The 16,109-nt window shown below is 43.0% G+C and overlaps 1 protein-coding gene across 6 annotated transcripts in view; it reads right to left on the reverse strand.

Moving 5' to 3' along the window:
• Window positions 1-1,423: 1,423 nt before the first annotated feature.
• The window catches only part of SYDE2 (synapse defective Rho GTPase homolog 2), a 45,387-nt gene continuing 30,701 nt past the window's right edge, over window positions 1,424-16,109 (reverse strand). For 2 of the 6 annotated variants that reach the window (XM_083743207.1, XM_083743205.1), the window contains exons 6-7: window positions 14,983-15,214; window positions 6,611-8,913 (exon numbers count right to left, since the gene is read on the reverse strand). In XM_083743207.1, the coding sequence (XP_083599333.1) occupies window positions 8,423-8,913; window positions 14,983-15,214 (723 nt within the window). In that variant the 3' untranslated portion in view covers window positions 6,611-8,422. The other 4 variants (XR_014565387.1, XM_083743206.1, XM_083743208.1 and 1 more) reach the window with 4 other exon arrangements.

The raw sequence follows: 16,109 nt of genomic DNA on the forward strand, positions 1-16,109 counted from the left end.
AATATTGTTAATATGTATGCCCATTAAGTGCCCTGGAATACAGCATAATATGGAAACAGCAGCAACGCCAGGAAGCATCACAAGTAATCATTTCAGAAATGCACATCAGGCTTCTTTCCATATCTACTACATATTCAGTCGTTATCACATAACATTCTCTGTGTATGCTAACAGCTGGCCTCAGCAACACTTCAGTTTTCAAAGTGACTAAGGTTGATTTAGGCCAGAGCTTTTCCAAACTTTTCACATTGGTAACACACTTTTTAGATCTGCATCATTTCGCAACATAGTAATTCAGTTTTACTAGCAAACTGGAGGTTAAACGAATGCTGAATGAAAAAATGGGTGCCGTAACAGCCATGACTTAACGATTAACAGTAAGCAACCAGCCACACAAAAGTCAGCGGTTGCTACAACCCCTCCACAAACACATCATCTCCCCATGTAGCCAAGCAAGAGGCATAATCACCATTCAAACTCACCTGCAGTCAGCTTGTTTATTTACATAGTTCTTCTGTCCAATACACATTCTCAACATATGAACGTCAGGATGCACAAACTGCAATAGTAAAAAGATTTGTGTTGAAGGGAGCACCTTTCCCTTGACACACAAAAGCAGGTCACCGGCTGCTTGTGCTGCAGCAGGAGAGCAGCTTTCCCCCTGGAGGAGTTAAACAACAGCTTGACTATTTACCTGTGCAAAGGAACAGCAGCTGATTAATATTAATGTCGCTCTCTTATCGGTTGGGGTGACATTTTTCATCATGCAGTGCTATGTTACCAGGTCAGGTGCCATCAGAGACCATTAGGCAGAAATGAAAGGCTTCAGAGAAGGGCAGGTTAGACTCTTAAGAGGGTGAATCCACACTTTCCACAGCCTGCTGTGGTAGCAGAGGCTCCTGTCAGACAAGCGTCCATACAGCCAGGGCAGAAAGTGGAAAGACACATGGAGACAGTTTGCAAAGCGACTCTTACCGGTCTGAAATATTCACTGCTCCTGTCTAGCTTTGATCAGTGAAAATAACAAATCGGGAATCATAGAGTTGGAGGAGACCTCAAGGGCCAACTAATCCAACCCCCTGCAATGCAGGAATCTCCACTAAAGCATCCATGACAGACGGCCATCCAGCCTCTGTTTAAAAGCCACCAATGAAAGGGAGTCCCCAACTTCCCAAGTGAGACCATTCCACTGCCAAACAGCTCTTACCCTCAGAAAGTTCTTCCTGATGTTTAGTCAGAATCTCCTTCCTTGTAACTTGAATCCATTGGTTCGAGTCCTACCTTCCAGAGCAGGAGAAGACATGTGAAAGCCCTTTAAATATCTGAAGATGGCCATCGTACCTCCTCTAATTCAACAATCCATAGTAGACGCTAACCTGCTTGGGGCACAGGAAAGTGATAATTAGAAGCTGGGAAGAAAACATTAAAAAAAGAAGTAACAGAAGGTCTAACAGAATACAGTGGCCAAAGACCATTTTAGGTCTCCGTCCTCCTTTTTCTACCCAGTCCAAATGATCTTCCAGCCACCAACTCTTAGATCCTCTCTCACACACCTGGTAGCAGCAGGCCTCTGAATGCCAGTTGGAAGAGGGGAGGGCTCTTGAGCTCAGATCCTGCTTATAGGCTTCGTATAGGCATCTGGGTTGGCCACCGTGAGAGCAAGACAAGGTAGCCTGTTGCTCCGATTTACCAGGGCTCTTTTTATGTTCTTACATGACCCAGACTGTATGCCCAAGGCATGGTTCCAGACAGCACATTCAAATATCACGAGATGATGAACAAGTAAACCCTTAAAATATGTTTACCCACCTTTCTCTTACATACGCAGGCAGGCTAAAGAACAGCAAAGGTGGATCCCTGCCACTACCTTTTCAATAAAAACTGAAGTATTTGGGTACAGCCACAATTATATATATATTGTGAGAAACATGCTTCAAATGTCACACATGCATTTCGTGTACTAGACTAGCCCCCCTAAAACATGAGTGGCCTTGAACGACCAGATGTGTCCCAAGCTTATCAGATTTAGAGATTTGTGCTGCAAAAATCCAGAGGATCTATTTTTAGACGAGAAGTTACCAGCTATTTTTAGCATAATGTAGCTATCTCTGCCGCCTGCCCACCCCAACGCCAGGGCAGTGAGGAGGGGACTGGCTGACTCACCTAACACTAGTTTCCTTGAGCGTATTTTGCAAAATAAGCTACCAAGGGCCCCACAAAAATGAGCTGGAAGGTTCAGCCTAGGTGAACAAACTCGGGGCCTCCATCTGAACCATATGGTGGAGGCAGGGTTAGATCAATAAACTTGTACTTGACCATGTTCCATCTGTCAGCATTCAAATATGAAAGGTGGACAGAGACAGATGGAGGCAGATAACAAGAGGCCACAGTTCAGTAGTCTCTGTCAAATGCATCTCTCTCTATTCACGAGTAAGGAATATGAGCGGCTGCACTTAAGAACTGAAGAACCAAAATGCCTGCAAACAAAAACTTCACTATTGTTGGAATTATTGCACTGCAAAAGGCTTCCACACAAAAAAAGAGAGCATTTTAAAAAAGTTAATAAAAAGCACACGCACCCCTTAAACTGCAACTTTAAGAATGATCACATGAACCATTCATTTGCACTGTTGCATAAACCTAGACAACCCTGCTGAAGATGCCAAACACAGATTAGCTCTGCTGGCCTGTTTGCACCATGCTGACCTCAAACCCCCACCTCCCGCACTCCATGCCTGCCTGCTGCAGTAGTAAATCAGCCAGATGGAAGGCAGGTAAACGATATGGGTTCACCAAGATATCCACTATTGGCTGACCTAGAATCTTCTCTTGAAAAACTGAAAATCCTAGGCTCGTCTGTTAGAAGATGATGTTCATCTTCTTTCCTAAAGCAAACAAGCTGTAATCCTTGCATTTATTGTTGTTTATCTACAATCTGAATCCTAATCCTATTCTTTAGGGGGCGGGGAACTATGCCTGATTGCAATATGTACATAGAGTGGATCCTATTACATAAACTGTTACATAATATAACAAGGAACAGCTTATACAAACATATATCACCAGTTTAGGTGGCTTGAACAAAGGACAGAAAGCTGAAATTTGGTACAGGTTTGGGGCTCTTTTGCATTCACACACTTAACCAGCTACGGACTGGGGGTGGGTGGGGGACTGCACTACCAGTCAGCAATGTATTTATGCTGGTAAAATGTAAGCTGTATTAACCAGGGTGGAATCCAGGGATTCCTCTGTTCTTAATAAGAGCAGAAAACATTGGTATGCATGGCACTGAAGTGAGCAAAAACCATCAAGTGGGTCATCATCACAGTTCTTAATTTCCACACATCTAATTTGTAAATCATGCAGGCACACAATCTACCTCTAAGCAGGGATGTGCTGAAGCCATTAATTTAAAACAGATTTGAAGCCATTTAATACAGGCTCTCAGATTGCATTTCAATTTAACAAATGCATCATTAAATTGTTTCCTGACAGATGATGAATTCCCATTTGGGAGACACAAGTTTTCACATAATTTTTTTATCATTTGTGCTTGTTGAAACAAGCACAGCTTTCTTTCAGTTCTAAAATAATGTGTATGGAAAACGTGCATCTCTCCCAAATGGCCACAAACAATTGCTACGAAGAAAACAGATATAAATACACCTGACATGGTGGACTTAATATTAGGCTTTCTTAAAACTAAAGTTTTTTGTTGTAATCTAACAAAAACTACTGGCCAAAATGCCAAGACGACATGAAGTCTTGAAATTTGCTAACAGAATTACATTCAGTCACTGCTCATACATTACTGAGTTCCACAGCCTGTTCTATGGATGGGAGAACAACCATGAACTTCAGCCTTGCTTTCCTGAAGAGGGCCAGTTTCCAGCCCCTAGAGCTATACCCCTTCCATGCTTGCCCTGAGCAACCACAAAGGTGAGTTGCCTTGAACTCTCTCTTTAGGCCAGTGGTGAGGAACCTGTGATCGTCTAGATGTTGTCAAGACTACAATTCCCATCATCCGCAACCAGCTTCATCAGCAGGGATGGTGGGAGCTGGAGTCCAGCAACATCTGGAAGACCACAGTTTCTGCACCCCTGCTTATAGGCAGGTGTACAGGTCAGGCCCAGTGGGAAAGTGAAAGTGAATGGCAGGTGGGCACAGAAGTTCAAGGGGGGGGGCAGTGAGTGCACCCCCCACCACCCTTGGAAATGGTCTGGATGAGAAGAATTTGCATGTACAGTCATATGCACAATGGCCTAATTTGTGTGATTATTCCCCCTCTAACAGATATGTTGCAGCAGGGAGGTGGGGGGACGACAACAATGACAATAGAGTCCTTGTGTGCTTGTAGCTCATTAGGCCTCTGGGAAATTGATCAAATTACTCAACAACATGATGTTCTGGCTCGAGATACAATGTGGATAGAGTAGAATTTTACTCATTTTCTGTTGGGAATTTGTATGTTCAAAAGCTGTTCAAAAGCTGAACATTCTGATAGCATATCTATGTGCGCTAAAAGGGCATTGTGATTTTCACAACGTGACAAAGTAGGCTACTTCCATTCTCATTATGCAAAGGGCAAGCATGAAAAACGCAAAGCCCATTATTGAGCTAGGATCTCTCTCTGGCTCAATTCCAATCATCTATCCGCTGAGACATGAAGGCTTCGTTTGTACATCCATGTTCATTGCTAGACAACTGCAACACCAGTGGCTTTCCTGCATGAATGAGACCCAAAACTACGAAACAAGGTTTTGCTACTTATTCTGATGTACAAAAACTAAAGAGTTTTCCAGTGTTGAAGTTCTCATTTATCGAAAACTAGTCAGCGGAACAACACAAATGCAGAAGATCAGAAGCAAGCAGATCAGACAGGCAATGAGTTTTCAAAGGTAGAAATGGTAAGTTGCCTCTGGGAAGACGTTCGGAAGGAGACAATACTGTACTCCATCTCTAGAAGTGTATCCCAGAGGACCAAGATGGCAACAGAGAAGAAGGCCATAACATTAGGAGCACTTTCACACTGTAAACTTCAATGACCAGGCAGGTCTATTATAGGAGACATATCTTCAGCTGAACTCATTCCATAACAAGCAAAATATTAAACCTGGCTTGGTAGCAAACAGCAAAACACATGCTATAACAATGCAACAATTCAGCCAGTGAGCTGGAAACAAATCTGTTTCTGATAAACTACCTCTGTCTGGGAAGAAATAGCACTGAAGTTGCCACTCAAATTCTTGCATGAGATTAGGCCTTCATCCTCCCTCTCAGTTGCTGAGCGCATTGAACGACTAGCCCTGAAAAATATGAAGGAAAACTTATATTCACAACCACAGCAAATTCTGTGTGGGCAAATACATTTTCAAGGTATTATGTGGAATCAGAAATACATCCAACTTATCTTCAAATAATGGCAACCGGGGCTTTTTCCAGCCGGAACTTGCTGGAATTCTGTTGCGGCACCTCTCAGGTGAGCACCATTGTCATTCTAAGAGAACGAGGAAGTTGTTCATGGTGAGTTCCTGCACCTCTTTTCCTAGAAAAATTGCACTGATGGCAACCTTTTACAAAATGCAACCCATTTTTATTCTTAATCCAGATTTTATTCAGAATTAACATTTATATTTTTAAAAATAATCCACTTCCTGTACATATATACTTTTAAAAAAATACATCAGCTTATCAATAAATGCTTCAGGTTAAAATTTCCAAACAGTACCGTTGTTATTTAATTGCAATGACTGTATTGTGTACTGAGACACTAACGATAATAAATTAATAAAAAGGACGCTGGATAAAAAGTGGAGATATTTAGGAAAAAACGTGGCAAAAAAATCGTGCACCAAATTTGTGCATCCTATTGTAAATAAATAATAACAATAACAACAACAGTAGCCAGACAAAATATAGGAGGGGAACAAACAATTAAAATAGCATTTTCACAAGGTCCATAGGCCAAGAGAGCGGCCGCTAACATAATACAGGAGAAAATGAAATCTTACAGTGTGTCATGAGTTTGCAAGATCCAAAGCACTATTTAAGAAACCTTTGCTGCCTTATATTTTTTAAAGCATTTCCATTTAAGAACTTACTCATCTGCATTATTAATAATGCAGCCTTTTTTAATGAGGCAATTGGTTGTATAATTTTTATTGCTCGGATCTTATTGCTAGACAGTGGACAGAAGTTGAGTTTTCATTTATATATTTGCATAAGACTTGCATTTGCTTTGGTTAACTACTAAGATAGCCAACATCCGAGGACAAGTTTAATAAATGTTTTGTCACATTTACCCTTCTAAGGGAAGGGCTGAGGAGCTGTCAATAATATTCATTTAAGACAACTGGCAAGATAAACAGTAAATTGATAGTCTCATTTAATATTTCTGGTATGAGAGCAAATATTAAGAACTTCAAAATGCATTCAGGACCTAGATATATTATTTTTAAAAGGCACTTTCTCAATTCACATGTCAACCTTTAAAAATAGGATGGACTTTTTTGGGGAGGGGACTACAGCCATTTTAGCATCTACTAAGCTTTCAGAACATCTAAAATACCCCACTTGAATCAATATGACTACTCTCCTCCTTTTTTTAAAAAAAACAAAAAACAGGCCATAATTTCTGATCACTGCATTTGTAGTCACGAGGACTACAGCTTCATAAACATGGTTCAGCATAGGGATCTGCACTCTTGAATTATGTTTGCTACTTGAGGCTGAACCAGAAAACATGTTCAGTCTTTAAATCCATCCCAATTTAAGTCTCATGGAGTTTTGTGTGTGCGTGTGCGCGCGCGCATGTGTGTGTGTGCGCATCTAACTGATTCTGAACATTTGCCTTTAACAGAGCCTTTGATCATGCATGAAATACTGCTCTGTCCATCGTTTGCATCTGGCTGAACTTTGGAAAGGGTTACAGGGATGTGTATTTGGGGGGCAATGTGCATTTCAAACAATATGCATATTTGTGAGCCACCACAGTGTGAAATTTGGACTCTGGGAAACAATCGTTCCCATTCCCAAAGCCTCTCTAGAAACTCTTAAAAATGTGGAAATTGCACGATGCGACAAGCACACATTATGTGGGAAAGTTACGCACTTGTACGTCTGAGAGATATCAATGTCATCTGTGGCCTTCGAACTCCTCGCGGGTATTCAGCAAGTCCCTTCTGGTCCGACCCATATCCACTGCTGCTTAGCTGGCCATTTATTTTGGCATCGCGCAACACACATTCCTTTTAGAAGTTGTGCTCATGTTTAAATCTAAAACGGCCCTTTCCTGAAGTACCGATGATTACAAAGGGTTTGAGACAGGCAGCAATTGCTCTTCATAATGTCTCATAGAACTTGCCCTGCAAGGCTCTCATTTCTTGACTTGCGGCGAGGGAAAGGGAAGGCTGGACAGGGAAGAGGAGGAACGCAGTGTCCTCCTATTTCCGACAAGCCAAGTATGCTGCCTGTAGATGCATAATGCATGTGTCTTGCAGGAGGAGGCAGGATTTCCTATGCTATGTTCCAAAGCAGGGATGGGGAACCTTCCACCTGCAGCTGAATTTAATCTGTCTCCTTGCTGCTTATCAGCTGGAACAGCTTAGCAGGGGGGAACAGAGGGAAGACAGGGAGGGCTATGGTGAACTCCCCATGCTCAAGCACTGTACCCCACATGGAGTAGATCAAGCCCAATGCTTTTTAATATATGTATATAAATATGTACAAAACAAAAAAAAAGTTAGAAAAATATTTAATTTCTTTTCACTTTTAAATAATTGCTGGAAAGTGTTAATGCAGGAATACATTAATATTTGTACATTTAAACGTTTTCATATATAGCTATATAGGTATATATAAAAAGCTTTTTTTTTTCATAGCAGCCTTTGCATTGCAAGTGAATAAGGTGTCAAAATATGGTAGAAAAAAAATGATCTACCTACAGTTTGCGCTGCAAATTATCAGGTAAGCAGCAATGTTAATCCTCCCTTTCTGGGAAAACATCTGTACCAGGGCTAAAGTTTCAGGAACAAATGAGTGCTGTTCCTGTTGTAACGTAGACAGAGATGGTGCCTTGCGTACCTTGCATAAATTGTCCAGACTTCCTAAGTGCATAGTACCTTGAAAGGGAAACGGAAATTCTGCAATCATCTTATGAAAAGTAACGTACCATTTTAAACCCAGAAGGGCCAACCCGAAACCATCCTCAACAGAGAAGAAGGAAGGGGGAGGAAAATTACAACAAAGCAATAAACAGATTGTGTAATGTGAATGCACTAAGCCCACGGTGGATCAAAATCGCTGCACGATGCAATGGAAATAACAGCACTGCACCCGTCTCTCTTTTGGGGAAGAAACGGGGGGGGGGGGGGAGAGACAGCAAAAAAAAGAGAGAGGAGGTATTGCAGGGGGAAATTACTTATCAGTAACTGATGTTGAGCTTGTTTTTATTGAGTTCCCGTTCCAGGTTTCCTATCAGAGTATCAATGCTTTCCTGCAGATCTTTGAGGTTTACTCTGTGGTTCCCTGCAGAGTCCATGGCTTGCACCGTCAAATAGGCCTGAAAAGTGTGTTCTTTGGACATGCAATGGGGCCGTTCAGCGAGCTTCTCCGAGCCATCCACTCTGCCACCGTCATCGCCACTTTCGGCATCTTCCGAAGGAACATCATCATAGTCTGCTTCGTTCAGGGCCTCCTTGGGGCTGACGAAGTAGCTCTCTCCACAGCCACTCCAGTCTCCGGCATAGCGGTTGCTTGAAGGGCTATCCAGTCTGGCTGGCCGGGACCTGAGGATGCCTGACATCTCAGTACTGCTCAAGTTCAACATCTGAGGCCGCTGCTTCTTAGGTCTCAAGTAATTCACAGACGACTGCTGCTCAGACAATGCAGATTCCTTGACAGCTGAATGTTGCACTAAGACAAACAGCAGTTTTAAGACATGTTAGCTGAACGGTGTATATTACAAGAAACCAACAGTGTTAACATTTGCATTATTTCTCTCTATTTATCTACAATTGGAACATGCATGTATGCATGCACACTTAACAGCCAAAACATTCTACTACTGGGGTAGTGGAGCTAGCTAGTAATCCTATATTAGGAGGGGGAAGCCTGGGAGAAAACGTTCCATCTCAAAACTATCATGCCTTAGTCCACCTGCAACCGCAGGAGTCTGTTAAATTTTCTAAGCGCCTCAATGAACTCTGCACGTTAATCACAAACCCGCAAACGCAACGCAGTTCAAGTGAGGGCTGGGCTTTCATCTGCCATCCACATTCAGCTGTGTAAGACAAAAGCAAGGCCCGGCAAGTGTTAAAACAGCTTGCAAATATAGCCACCACTCTAGAAAGCTGACCATTTTGGATCCAAGTGTGTGCAAAGCCAGCTGAAGCTTTTCAAAGGTATCTTTCCCCCCCACCTCTAAGCAGCCATATACTCCAGCTCAGAGACAGTGGTGGGGAATACATGCAACACACATCTGACAATTTTTGTTACCTGAACTCATGGATCTACACCCCAAGAAACTAAGTCTCCTCTGGTTACCGGCTCCCTATGGTTAAATAGTACAAATGTTTTATTGGCAGCTGACGGCTGCATATTTCAACTGTAAAATATCTTTATCCCATGGTGCTTCTACCATCATGCCATTTTTGTTCAATTTTAGCTGTTTGCTGACTGCAATATGGAACATGAAAGGGGCATAATTCCTCCCCCAAATGCTTAAATACTTGCTAAGGTTAGGGCTGGGCGATATATCGTCCAAATCTGAAGTCCGTATCGTGATATTGGTTACATAATCGGTAATTATAATGTGCGTGCGCACGTGTGCTATACAAAAATCACGATACGGGGAAAACATGAAGCCAGCCAATGTCTCTACATAGCTCCATCCTTATTTCACACATCATGATATGTTGGTATATTGCGAGGTTTAGCTGTTGATATATAATGCAATGTTGAAAACCAGGTATCGCTCTGGCGTGGCTAAGGATGAGAGAGAAGGAAAGGCTATCAACAGAGAACTATGGGGGAAATGTAGGTTGTCATGATCCAGAAGAAACTGAGGGGACCTGGTAGCAGTGCTTGAATCTGGGACTGGGGTGAGGGGAAAAGGGGGCCTGTCGTCACCACATTTTGTGACAGGGGACGACTTCCCATCTTCTGTATTTAGAAGTCTACAGGAGTGGGGCACCGTGATTTGGAGAAAACTGATGAAAGTCTGGGGTGGGCCTTGTGGATTTCATGAGAGGCCTCCGCTACCTTTCCCCTCACAGTTCAAGCGCTGAGTAGGATAGACTAATCCAAGTCTGGGGAAACATCTTATTTAGGTATGAAGATGGAAGATAACTGGGCTAAGAAAAAGGGGAGGATAGGATCATGCATGGCATGGCGGACATATGAAAGGGGAAAGGGAGAGAGTTAGATCTTGTTATGCTTTGACAGTTTGATAGACAGAAGGGGTCTTCTTGCATTTCATACTTTAAAACTACAGTTTAAGCCTCTCAGATATGATTCTTGCTAATATGGGAAAGGATGCGGACGTTAACGTGACAGAACATTCTAGGAAGCACAGGTTTGGCAACTATATTACAGAAAGCCAGTGTTTTTGAACTAGTTTTTCCAACCGTGCAAACTCCCCATCCAACATCCCACACTAAAAAAAGAAGACAAATGAACACACAGGGGCCATCTCCCCATAGATACAATACATGGCCAGACAGTCCAAAGGTCTTTGCATCAGTGGCGTGCCATGAAATTTTTTGTACAGGAAGAGTTAGGGCCAGAGGTGCCAGCTTGCCAGGGCGATGGGGTGACGTCACACACATGTTTTGATGTCCTAATGCCACACACATGGGCATCGTGTCTTCCTCCCTAAGCTGGACAGAAGCTTCCTGGGCTTTGGGAAGGAGGGGATAGGGCTATGACAGGATGCTGGAGTCCTCCTGCCTGTTTCCCAAAGCTGGGAATTAAAAAAACAAACAAACCCCACAATAAGGCGGCAATTCTGCAAAAGCTGCTCCTTCAGCCATATGACTTAGTGGAGTCAAAGCAGAGTGATGTTGGCAGTTGTGTTCATTGTGCTCTGCAAACAGCAGAATGGTCTCTGCCAGAGCATTCTGTATTGTCTGCAGAATCAAGTTACCAACCAAGGAGCCTTTTCAGATGATTTCCAGATGGTCTAATTCAGACACAGTTCAGGCCTATAGTTGGTCAATCTGAAGGGCTTGACTAGGAGATGGAGGACTTTAGTGAGGAAAGCAACAAGGGACTGAAAAATCTGTAGTAGTGTTCTGGATTGGGGCATGGAGAGGATCCCTCCTCCCTTCAAGTTCTCTGAAGATGAATATTCTCTGTGCCTCTCGTATTTTTGAGGGAAATGGTGAGTCTAGCTACCCTTCCAAGAAAAAAAAAGAGAGAAAATGTTTCCACTGATGGAAATATTGATGTTGACTTGTGTTGAAAGTACGCGTTCCTTGGCTTTGAAAGACAAGGTCAGATTCTTTGCAGGGTCACCAGATTACAAGAGCACACTGCTGTGATCCTCAGCCATGTAAGTCACTGAAAAACACCATAGAAGTCACCACCAAGAGGCTCAAAAGTACAACCGTAGAGGTCAAAAGTAAAAAAGCAGGACATGTTACCTGCACAAAAATGGGGAATAGGAGTCTCTCTTTTTTGAAAAAAGTAAAAATTGCAGGCACAGCATTTGCAGTAGTATGTAAAGAGTCAAATCCTGCCCATAAACAGCACAGCACAAGCTGGGAGGCCCCTGCAAAAGCAGGTCTTATTGGTGGGGATACGTCTTGTTATTAGTCTTTAACAATTCGGCTTTTTTTCTTTAAGAAACCGGGAGTGGGGAGAACCCTCCACAGCAACAAAAGCTCTTCTGTTTAGGCTTTGCTCTCTTAAGGCAAAAGGGTCATGTGTTAAACCTTAAGTGCCAGCGTTGTTGAGCTTTCCTACTGAACAAGGAGCATGTGTTTTCCATTAAAAAATTTAAAAAAACCATGAGGAGCACAAACATGGTTATCTAGTTTTTCAAATCCATTGGAGGCGTAATCTCTGAGAGCCCAAGCTCTGGCTTTTGGCTCCTTCGTTGGAACAGAGCTCACTCCACAATGTTTAATTAAATTTTTGAAGAGCCGAAATACGCTGTACAGTATCATGCCTCTACAAGGAGTTTTTGCAATCCTCTCGTTTGTGCCATGGTTAGCTTCCTTGACAATAATCACACACACACACACACAAATTTTATAGCAAAGCAGTCTCCATACATTCTGTACGTTTATAACTCCGACATTCAAATCAGAGATTCATAAATCCTAGGCAACCAGCCATAGCCCTCATTTCCTGGGCAAACATGAAGATTTGTCCAATTACCGAGACTATCTCAGCTTCCACTGACAGCACGGCCACATCATGGTTGCAACAAACAGACCTTGAAAGCAAGGCTGCAGGTTATAGCTAGCATTATACATGTGACCACCAAAAGATGCTGTTGCTTAGGAGCAGAAACATTACTCTGAAGGCACTTTCTTCTTTCAGCCTGGCCTGCCACAGCAGTTCGGGGAGTAGCTGCCTTGAGAGGTTTCCGTTGTACCCGTTATGGGAAAGGTGGTGAACGAACTTGTACAGCAACTAGGGCGTTGCAGAAGCTCTCATGGGCAAGGAAAGACAAAAGCAAGAGCACCAAGGAACAGGGACCCATTTGGTGGGGGATGCTCCTTGCACTTATAGAGCAGCAAACAGAATAGCTCAGGGGACAGCATCAACAATGGTATTTCGTGGCACGTGGACAGCAAGTGAGTGCTTCTAAATGTTTGGGTTCAGTTAAATATTTTTGTCTTCATTGCATTTGTGCAATATCTCTTCTGCTCCCAATTCAGCGAAATTTAATTGCAGATCTGCACTGCATCCTGCTTGCTGGACTCACAGAATTGTAGAGTGGAAACGGACCCTGATGATCAACTAGGTCCAACCCCCCGCAATGTAGGAATATGCAGCTGTCCCATACGGGGATCAAACCTGCAACCTTGGCGTTATCAGCATCACCAACTGAGAATGTTAGCACACAACTCCAGACAGCTATGTTGCTATGCACTGGGTGGACCAACAGGTGGATGAAGAATATTCCACATTACTGCACAGATTGGAAATGGAGATATTGTTGCTACATAAACACTGGAAGGCCATAAATATCCATTTCTAAGGGTGGGCTGGGCTTTCAGTACATTACCAATCGACAACCTGTAGCACAGTGAAGCTAGGGTTCTGCCCTGAATACCCAATCTTTCCTACCATCAGGGTTTGATGGTAGAAACTGGAATGGTAGGAGATGGACACAATTTCTAAATGTGGTGTAGGCACCCAAAGGGCAGTTGAAGCAGACTTGCCCCATCTACTCTATGGTCCGTATCAGCAACCAGACTGGAACCAGTGGGTAGCACAAGGGAACCCTCCATCTCCTCAGGGAAGCTTCAGATGACTCATCTGATCTGGCAAGTGATGCCACAAACCTATCGCAAAATGAGTTTCACTTGATCACAGCTGACCTTAACAGCTGTCATTAAGTGTGGCTCATTCAAAACTACAAAAAGGCAGACAATCGAAAACACACTTATGCAGAAAATGACAGTCCTCCCTGTACACAGCCTTTCACAGACTTGCCTACTTAATCTGCTGCGATCATCAGCTTTATTCCTGACTACTGAAGCAGTTCTGCTTGAAATGGGATTAAGAGCTTGATATCAAATATTTCTGGCTCTGGAAAGCATTCTGGAAATATTCCTAAGACATAAGTTATTTGCTGAGGCACCAGTAATCGGCAATGGAGAAAAATACTGAGAGTGTGTGTCTTTTGCTGCAACCACCAGAACTATATGGTGATGATGAGCATTCTGAAATATCACAAGCAAACTCTGGATTCATACCTAAAATGGCATTTTTTTGCTATGCTATACATTGGGGGTGGGCGGGGGGAAGGAACACTTCAACATTCATATTCTATTTATCCACTTCCTTTCCTCTAGTTGGCATGCCAAAAAATAAAAAAACCACCACCAATTTTTATTTAAACCCGTTTGCATCACCTTTCTCAAATAAACTCAAGAATATACAATAAATAAGTGAATATATAAAAATAAAGGTTAGAACATTTCAACTTCCCCATAACACAGTAACTGACCTTAAGGTGGCCATTCTCAAGCAAAGGAACTTCACGTGGGAAACTCCAGCTTGACGCCTGCTGAATTACAACTTATCAAGAAGTTTGGTCCTATCACCAGCAGCCTGAATCAAGGTAACTCCACTATAGGTGTGATTAGCTTACTCATGCCTGGATTGTGTATTTGTGTTACCATCAACACTGCTTTGTGAATGGTCCTTGTTATGACGTTACATTCATTCCGACTTTAATGTAATTGTCACACTATGCAATTTGTGATTTTCATTTGCCCCTGACCTCATTGCTTATAATACTGTTTCCTCCTCTACAACAGGTGTGTGTGTGTGTGTGTGTACATACATATATACACATATATATGTACCTATACTTGCCCATTTAGGGCATCGGATGAAGTGGTCCCTACTCTGCAAAAGCTAAGCTGTAATACATGTACTAAGACACTCTGGTTTGTTTGGTTTTTTGCAGCAACAGACTAAGACTGCAATCCAAATCTGTCAGAGCTGCTGCTACTGAGGCCCTGCAGGCTGCATCAGGTTTTTTTGCTGGCCAGTGTCGGCCCTGAGAGCAGCCTGGGCTCTAGCAGGGTTGGGTCAACACTGCCCTGCCCTTGAAATGCCCCATTTGAGGGCTATCCACTGGGCAAACCAGTGGGGAACCAGCTGAGTTGGCAGAAGTGAGCCTAGGAATGCCTCACTCCTAAACCCAGCGTAGGGGGTTTGGATTACAGCCCAACACAGCCCCCCCTCTGCAAATAAAGAGTTAAATTACTTCCAGATATGCTCCTCTAAGACTTTTACCTGGCCACAGCTGGAGGAGGTAATGCAAAACCTCTATGTGTTTTTTGAAATCCAAGGCACTGGCAAGCTCTTCTGAATCTGTGAAAACTCTGTTGTTGTGATTGGTGGTTTCCTGCCGCTGGCTCAGTAACACAGGCCCAAAACACACAGCTAAGTTCTGGCATGTCATTCTGTTTACTTCATGGTACGAAGCCACCAATTTCAGATGGTCCAACAGCATCCTTAGAGTAGCCTAAGAATAAAATAAAAATGGGGTGGGGAATAATTTGAGTTAGTTAGCTTCAGGGTGGTGGGGGGGGGGAGAGAGGGTTTTTGTTTTGTTTCTAATCCTCTCGAAGAATCGGGCCTTTTCACATAGCCACAATATCGTCATTTATGCATGATGCCAACAGTCAACAGAAGATAACCTTTCGATAGTACCTTTTTGTGTGCCACGTAGAAGGGTGCAGATAACTGTTGTTTTCACAGCTGCTCTGTGTTCTGTAATTCCTTCTTCAGGAAAAAATTGCCAAAGAGCGCTAAGCTGCAGTCCTAAGCACACTTGCTTGGAAATAAGCCTAGCTGAAAACAGTGGGATTTGCTTCCACATAAACATAGAATTGTGCTTCATCACATACTTGGGTGCATAATCAGTCACAGATGGGCCATTTTAGTTACAGTTTAAAAAATCTTTAGTATGTTTTATGCTCACACTGGGTCCTCCCCCCGCTCTTTGGAAGAATTATAAAACACATTCGGTCTCAAAGTGAAGCCTTAGCTATCAAGGAACTGTTTTATTGGCACAGCAGCCCATAGGATCAAGGGCCGAATTATAACCATAATGCCAGCACAGAAATTCCATCTCCCCCCCCCCCAATAAACAGCCCTGCAGCTAGACTGCAGGGGGCTCTTTGCCTCAGCACTTGGCTCTTCAGCAGTGGGCATCACGACAGCAAAAACCAGAGCAATGAATCTACCACAGCATGCATGGTTTCCTTCTGCAGGTGTGTCCTTTTCTCCAACTGGTACCATCACATAATTTTCTCTTACGCCAACAACAGCAACATGTGAGAGTTCCACCACGGAACTCACCTAGCCAGTATCCCTCCAGGATGTTGTGGGACTACGATTCCCATCATCCTTTCTGT

Source organism: Podarcis gaigeae (assembly GCF_964106915.1).
Source record: "Podarcis gaigeae genome assembly, chromosome: 6".
NCBI classification, from domain to species: domain Eukaryota; kingdom Metazoa; phylum Chordata; class Lepidosauria; order Squamata; family Lacertidae; genus Podarcis; species Podarcis gaigeae.